This window comes from Castor canadensis, chromosome 2, assembly GCF_047511655.1.
Source record: "Castor canadensis chromosome 2, mCasCan1.hap1v2, whole genome shotgun sequence".
NCBI classification, from domain to species: domain Eukaryota; kingdom Metazoa; phylum Chordata; class Mammalia; order Rodentia; family Castoridae; genus Castor; species Castor canadensis.
Window position 1 is genome coordinate 12887443 of NC_133387.1, and position 7717 is coordinate 12895159.

The 7717-nt window shown below is 37.9% G+C and overlaps 1 protein-coding gene across 1 annotated transcript; it reads left to right on the top strand.

Annotated features, from left to right (window-relative positions):
• Nucleotides 1-265: 265 nt before the first annotated feature.
• On the top strand, nt 266-1210 carry LOC109679516 (olfactory receptor 9A4-like). Its single transcript, XM_020154692.2, has one exon. The coding sequence runs from the start codon at nt 266-268 to the stop codon at nt 1208-1210; it is 945 nt and encodes a 314-aa protein (XP_020010281.2).
• Nucleotides 1211-7717: the final 6507 nt, after the last annotated feature.

Here is a 7717-nt window from a genome sequence, read left to right on the forward strand (position 1 = left end):
CGGTTTCCCTTACACCAGAAGACAAGAAGGTGTCCACACCATTTCAGAGAGCTAGCTCCACAGTAAAGTGGGAAACTCAAGGTCACAGCATTTGGCTCTGGCAATGTGCAAAGTGCAGTAGCAGGGGTATTGTCACCTCATCAGGTTGGAAATAGCTCCTCATTCTAACCTTTCTTCCTTCTCTCTAGGAACAGGACCATGTGGAGCAATGCTACCTCTCTTTCAATTTCTAGGTTTCATGAGAAGCTGAAGCAAGAACTAAGTAATGGACAATAACTCTAGTGCCACTGAATTCTACCTTCTAGGCTTCCCTGGGTCCCAAGAACTACATCACGTTCTTTTTTCTATATTCTTTTTCTTCTATTCAGTATCATTACTGGGAAACATGGTCATCATCACGATTGTCTGTGTTGTTGATAAACGTCTTCAGTCCCCCATGTATTTCTTCCTTAGTCATCTCTCTGTCCTGGAAATCCTGGTCACAACCGTAATTGTCCCTGTGATGCTTTGGGGGTTGTTGATCCCTGGGATGCAAACAATATCTCTGACTGGATGTGTTGTCCAACTCTTTCTGTACCTTGCTCTGGGGACCACAGAGTTTGCATTGCTTGGAGCAATGGCTGTGGACCGATACGTGGCTATTTGCAATCCTTTGAGATACACCATCATCATGAACAGTCACACCTGCATTTGGGTGGTAATTGTGTCATGGGTGTTTGGGTTTCTTTCTGAAATCTGGCCTGTCTATGCCACGTTTCAGTTTACTTTCTGCAAATCAAATCAGTTAGACCATTTTTACTGTGACCGAGGGCAATTGCTTAAACTCTCCTGTGATGATACTTTTTTCACCGAGTTTATTCTTTTTTTAATGGCTATTTTCATTATCATTGGTTCTTTGATACCTACAATTGTCTCATACACCTACATCATCTCTACCATCCTCAAGATCCCCTCAGCTGCCAGCCAGAGAAAAGCCTTCTCCACTTGTGCCTCCCACTTCACTTTTGTTGTAATTGGCTACGGCAGCTGCTTCTTCCTCTACGTGAAACCCAAGCAAACTCAGGCAGCTGAGTACAACAGGGTAGCATCCCTGCTGGTCTCCGTGGTGACCCCTTTTCTGAACCCTTTCATCTTCACCCTCTGGAATGACAAAGTCAAAGAGGCCCTTCGGGATGGAGTGAAAAGCTGCTGCAATCTCCTCATGAATTAGCTTTTCTCTAAGTTATCTACTTCCATGTCTCTATCCAACGCAGATAAAAATAATCTCATTCTCTGCTCACTAGAAACTCATAGATGTCACTTCAGCCTGTTTGTACTATTGAGCTCAAGGAAGTATGTTCTTGGGATGTAGGAGGAACGAGAGAAAGGAACAACATTTTTGTAGGAGTTTTATCAACCCAGTTACTCATAATCCATCTCTGAAAATGTATTTCCTGAGGGAGAGAGGAAGTGAGCAGGGCATAGAGCGCAAGAGGTGCCACTGTCAGAGTACAAAGGTAGAGATTCTCACTTTTCCCTCTCATCAACATTGTTAAGTCCCTGTCTATATTTTTATGAGATTTGTTGATGGCATATACATTTTAAATATCCAGAGGCTCTCTTTCTCTCTGGCTGTAGATTATATTTTCCTGCCCCAACTGCTACAGCAAAGCGAATGTAGCATTGTTTACAGTTTGCCTCAGACTCTATCTAGAGTGGTGATATGGAGTTTGGGAGGTTTTCACTTGGCAAGTCTTGGTAGTATTCAAGAGATGAAAATTTTGGGAATTCTTCAGAGAATTTCTGACTTGTGGTTGGTATAGGAGCAAAGGCAAATAAAAATTGAATAACAAATTTTACAGAGAATATCCTGTGTATTACATACTCTTAAAACAGCTATTTGTGTTCAAACTTCTCCCAGCCCCAGACTTCAACTTCATAATGCATTTTGATTCTCTGTCTCCCATATCCAACAGTCTCAGTCATCTTCCACATACATGTTCTCTCTGGGTAGAATTTAAAAAATGAGAGGCTACTCTTTTGACTCCCAGTTCCCTAGCAATTCAAGGGTTTGGCTTTTGGCAATATAATTATGGGAATTTCACATAATGTTGGAGGAAAGGTTTAGAAGGAAAGAGTTTATCTTAATGATGTCAATCAGTAAATCCTACGGTCTTGAAGAGGGAGAAGAAAGTGAACCACCCAATATTGAGGTGATGGGGCTGCTTACAGTTCCAAAGTATACTGTGTGAGGATACCTCATTGACAGTCTTATGGATGATAGGGAAAACCATCAGGCATCATTGAGTAGTTTGCCTCGCATAAATGCAAAGTGGTGAATGGGGCTTTAAATTCAGCCAGCCCTGCTCTGATAGCCAACAAAGAGTGAGATTACACTGGAGAAAGGGGAGAGTTTTACTTAAGAAAGGTGTTCCTGATTTTCAAGTACAGTTCATGAGGACTTGTCTGTTCCAACCAGAAGGAATACCATTTCTATAATTCATTAACCCAGAAAAAAAAACCTTTAACAGTTGGGAAAATTACTTAACCTCAGGGAGGTTAAGTATACACCCAAGTCTATTTAGGCATCAGCTTTATCACATCCATCAGTTTGGAACTCAGGAGTACAAAAAGTTGACATGGATGTTGGAGAGTAAGAGTTTTTATTCATTTCTGATGGGAATAAAAATATTACGGTCCAAATAGTTAGGCAGCAATTAACTTAATAAGCATGAACTGTACATACCTTATGGTCACCTTTCAAGTTTAATTTACTTGTCAACCATATTGAGTCTACTCATGAGCCCATGAAAGAATTCCTCATGCTTCACTTGTATCGTGGTTTTTATTTGCTATATTTAATTTATCTCTGATAAAATTTCTCACTTGTTTATGTTCATCATTCAATTTTTCTAAGACATCACCTAATTCTCTTACTAATTTGAAGATTTTTGTCTTTCTCTTTCAGCAATTTTACTATTGTATGTGTTATTAATTCTACTACTTTTACATTAAGTGAATATTTTCTACTACAGTGTTTTAAATCTTTGATTTTTTTCAATATATTTTTAGCAAGTGCTCCACAACTTAACTTATTAAAATCAACTTAATATTCAAATTAACAATGTCAACAATATAGGAACTTACTCCTATATAACTACATTTCCTTCCCTCGTTTGTGCTATTATTATAGCACATACATGAAAACTCAAAAACACCTTGTTATAATTGCTATTTATAACTTTTAAGGAAGCCAGGACAAGAAAAGAGAGTAAATGTATATTTCTGACATTTGCTATATTAGCCTTATTTACATTTCCTGTTTCTCTTCATTTGTTCCTCTGACTTATCATATACTGTGATTGCCTTCTTTCAAAACAGCATTGTTGCCTATTATACATTTCTATGTTTTCCACTCGATCATGTGATATATGCTTACTGTTTTAAACAGTTGCTTTTTAAAGTAATTAAAGGAAGGAAGAAGAAGAGCAGCCAGGCATGGTGAAGTCCACCTGTAATCCCAGCTCTCAGGAGGTTAAGGAAGGAGGATTGAAAGTTTGAGGTTATCTTGGGTTACATAGTGAGTTCAAGGCCAGCATGAGGTACACACCAAGACCTTGTCTCAAGAAAATGAGAGAGAGAGAGAGAGAGAAAGAGAGAGAGAGAGAGAGAGAGAATATAACTACATATTTAAGCTTTCTTTTGCATTTAAAACATTATTTTTATCATTGCTCTCTGTGTCATTTGTATGGACTCTAATTACTGTCTGAGGTTACTTCCTTTCAATTTGAAGAGCTTCCTTTAGTAGTTCTTATAAGTTTGTTCTGTTTAGTTGTCTGGCATGTTTTTCTTTTGCCTTAGTTTTTTCTTCTTTTTTTTTTTTTGGCAGTACTGGGATTTGAATTCAGGGCCTCAGAGTGCTTGGTAGGCAGGCACTCTACCATTTGAACTACTCCACCAGCCCTGATTTGTGTTGGGAGTTTTTGGGATAGGGTCTCTCAAACTATTTGTCTGTGCTAGCTTTGAACCTCTGTCCTCCTGATCTCTGCCTCCCCAGTAGCTGGGGTTACAGGTGTGTGCCACCACACCTGGCTTATTGACTGACAAAGGGGTGGCAAAGCACAATCCTCCCAATCTCAGCCTCCTGAGTATCTGGGATTACATACATGTGCAACCAGGCCCGGCTTTTCTCCAAAATTTTTAAATGTATCTCTCCTGTCTTCTGGCCATCCTATTACTTAGTGGTTATCCATATTTCTCTGAGTTTTTTTTTCCTTTCTTTTTTTCTCAGTGTGTGGTCTTTGTTGTTTGGCTAGAGTAATTCCTTTTGATATAGCTTCAAGTTTATTAATTCCTTCTCTGTCAGTTAAAATATACTGTTGGGCTCCTCTAGTTAAGTGTTTATTTCACTTATTGTACACTTAGACTCTAGAATTTCCATTTATAATTTTGATATTTTTGTATATATTTTCTATGCAGAGAAACATTGCCAGCATATTTTCTTTTACTTCTTGAGCATTGCTTCTTTAATTCTTTGAATGTATTTATAATGTCTATTTTAAAGTTAAATGTCAAATGTGACATTTATTCTCTCTCACATGCAGTTTCTGTCATCTGCTTTTCCTCCTGTATATGGGTCACACTTTCCTGTTTCTTTACACACATTATAATTTTTGTTGAAAAGTAGACATTTTAGATTCTGAAACTTGATACCCATCCTGAGGGGCTTTTTTAGTAGTATTCTTGTCAGTTTGACTAATGTCCTGGATAGACTATTTTAGTGACATCTATTTTCCCGGCCCCAGGTACCCTACAGTATGGCTCAACAGAGTGCAGGCTTAGACATGCATGCTGTACCCTGAAATGACAGTGGTTTAAATAAAGTCTCTTGATTATCACTGAGAACACCCAACTGTAAGGCTTCACTAATTACCAGCTGATTGTTCTATTATCCTTTATGATGTCCTAGGGAATACATTGCCTCACAAACCGATCCAATTAAGTTTGGATTCATTTTCAGAGTTGGTTTTGAGGTCAGAATTAGTTATCTCTTCTTCTAGTTCTCTAAACTATCTGACCTATAACATCTCTCTCTCTCTCTCTCTCTCTTTCTCTCCCTCTCTCTATCTTTCTTTCTCTTTCTCAGTATTGGAGTTTGGACTTAGGACCTTGTGCTTACCAAGCAGGTGTTTTATCACTTGAGCCACTCTGCCAGCCCTATATTTTGTATCTCTTAAGAATTTGTCAGCTTCCCTGTTTGCCCTTCACTAAAAGAGTGAAGAGTGCTCTTTGTTTTAAACTTTCCCACACTCTGTTACAAATAAAGTCAATTTTTCAGAGCATTTTGTTTTATGACTTGGTTTTCCTACTGAGCAAAATATCTGAGCTATATCTAGAACTGATAGTGAGGTCAGTTGTACAATTTTATGTTAGACACTTATAATTCAATTGTAGAATGCTAGGTAGGGAAGTGGCATTTGAACAGCTTGGCTCATCTCTTTTGGTATGAAAATTCTATCCTATGGATGAGAATGATTGTGGTCCTATACCCTCAATGTGCTGCTCCTCACATAGAGCTTCTGCCTGATGAGTGAGGACTAGGTAGAAGCAGGGAGCCTCTGACCTCATGTTTTCCTTCCTCTGCAAATTAGCTTCTGCAATATGTAGCTAGGGAAAGAAAGAGAAAAGCAGACTACATACTGGTTCTGGGAAGATACCATAGTTTTCAGCTGGAAGCTGGGGAAAAGAAAGCCAATGTTCCCAGCTGCACATCCTCTAGAGTGGATTTTCAATTACATAGAGCTGAGAAGAGGGAGGAAGAGAGCGGGTCATGGAGCTAATGTAACAAACTCACACTGTTCTTACCAAGTTTTGGTAGATTTTCTTAAATAAATGTTTATTCACTTACTGTATGCTCTGAGTACAACTTCAAGAGACTCTAAATGTTTTTCTTAAATTATAATTTTAATAATCATCCTTGTTTAACTAGCTAGTCTTTAGGGCTCCATTCTCAATCATAGCTGCTTAAAAGTCACTCACTGATAGTTCCAATATCTGAATCAACTCTGTATTGAGCTCCATTGCTTTCTGTCTCGAAAATGGGTTGTTTTGCTTTTCCTTCTTTTTTAAAAATTTGAATGATATTTTTACAAAAGTTAAATTCTATACCTTGTACATATGACAGTCAAATCTGTAGTAGACAATATTTACTTCTGAAAATGTGCAATCTTTTTCTTTAGTCCAGATGTAAGTTTGAGGGATTCTGCTCAGGAAGTTGAGGTGGGTTAGGATATTTGATTGTCTTTAGTGAATGGGAGGGTCTACTATTGTATTGAGCTTGCAGTATTTAAACTGCTATACATATTGGGCTTAACACAAACACAACAGCCACCTCAATACTTCATACTTGTGAGGTGTTTTAAAAATTCACAGCACTGTTGTTGGTGACTTTGCTTTTGGTCATTCCTTGGCCTTGCCAGATAGATATTTGTATGAGGAATAATCCCTTAATCTCTTGGTCATTATTTCCAGTATGCTGAAACAGTGTTGCTTTGGTGAAACAGTTTATTCCCTAACCTTTCTTTTGAATATATTTTCTATTATTCTCAAGGTCATGACTGTACACAGTTCAATATTATTTTGAATAGTTTCCTACAAAATCACATATATATATAAATACTCTCTTGATCTACCTTGACATAGGGGCATTTTTTTATATTATTAGCACTAGAAATCATTCTTAAAGAAGTGATCAAATTTTAGATCTGTTTCCTCTTCTTTACCATTACAAGAAGACTTGGTGTTCTAGAATGCTGTTTTAGAATTGGAAGGCAAAAGGTACAAAATTCTTTCTTTTAACTTTTGCTTTCACTGCCTATTCAGTTTTGTGAATAGTATGTTAACATACTATTAAGGATGTTAAGAACTGTTCTAATTTTATAAAGATTAACCAGGGCATTAGCACTCCACATGCAAGCACTACAATAATTTATTTAGAACTTCTTTGAAATTTGCTTGATGTTGGAATCATCTGTCTAATGACGTAAGCCAACCCCATCTATATACAAGACTTCTCACTGGATATCAAAAAGTCTACCTTCTCTTAGAAGATGTTTTGGAAATTGTTGTGTAATTTGGGAGCTCTTGGTGCCTTCTATTCACCTTCCCTTCTAGCAGGAGATTGTACCCAACCTCCATCTGCTAACAATCTTACCTTCTTCAGAGAATTGCACTTGGCTGGACAAGAGTCACCTCATGGAGGATGCTTACACTCTACTCCTTCTCAAGGAAAAGTCCACAGACGAAGACGATATGATGATAGTGATACAAAAAGTCATTCACTTTATTTTACCATGAAGCCAACTCTATGGAGCAATTTTTTCAAAAGTCCCATGAGAAAAATCCCCCAATTTCCTTGATTGTTACTTCCGGTCTGTTGAGATAGTCTGGTCTTCAACTAAGAGAATAGATTTGGTTACCTTCTTCCCTTGCCCTATCCTGCTTTTCTCTCTCTGTCTTTTTCCAGAGAGTACTCCCACAGCAAGTCATTTTCACAGGAATCATTGTCTCAGACCTTGTTTCTAGGATTCTCAATTCAAATTAGTTGATATTAGAGGTAGTCCAGAAAGCAGGGAATCTGATGGGGACTCAGATTCCCCAGCCAGACATCAATGACCATCCCATCACTGGAGGTACTGACAGATCCTACAATGATTAGATGATGGAGCAAATGCAATTA

Bases quoted from the DNA above. Each gene is read 5' to 3' on its own strand.
- LOC109679516 (XM_020154692.2), top strand. From the start codon at position 266: ATGGACAATAACTCTAGTGCCACTGAATTCTACCTTCTAGGCTTCCCT.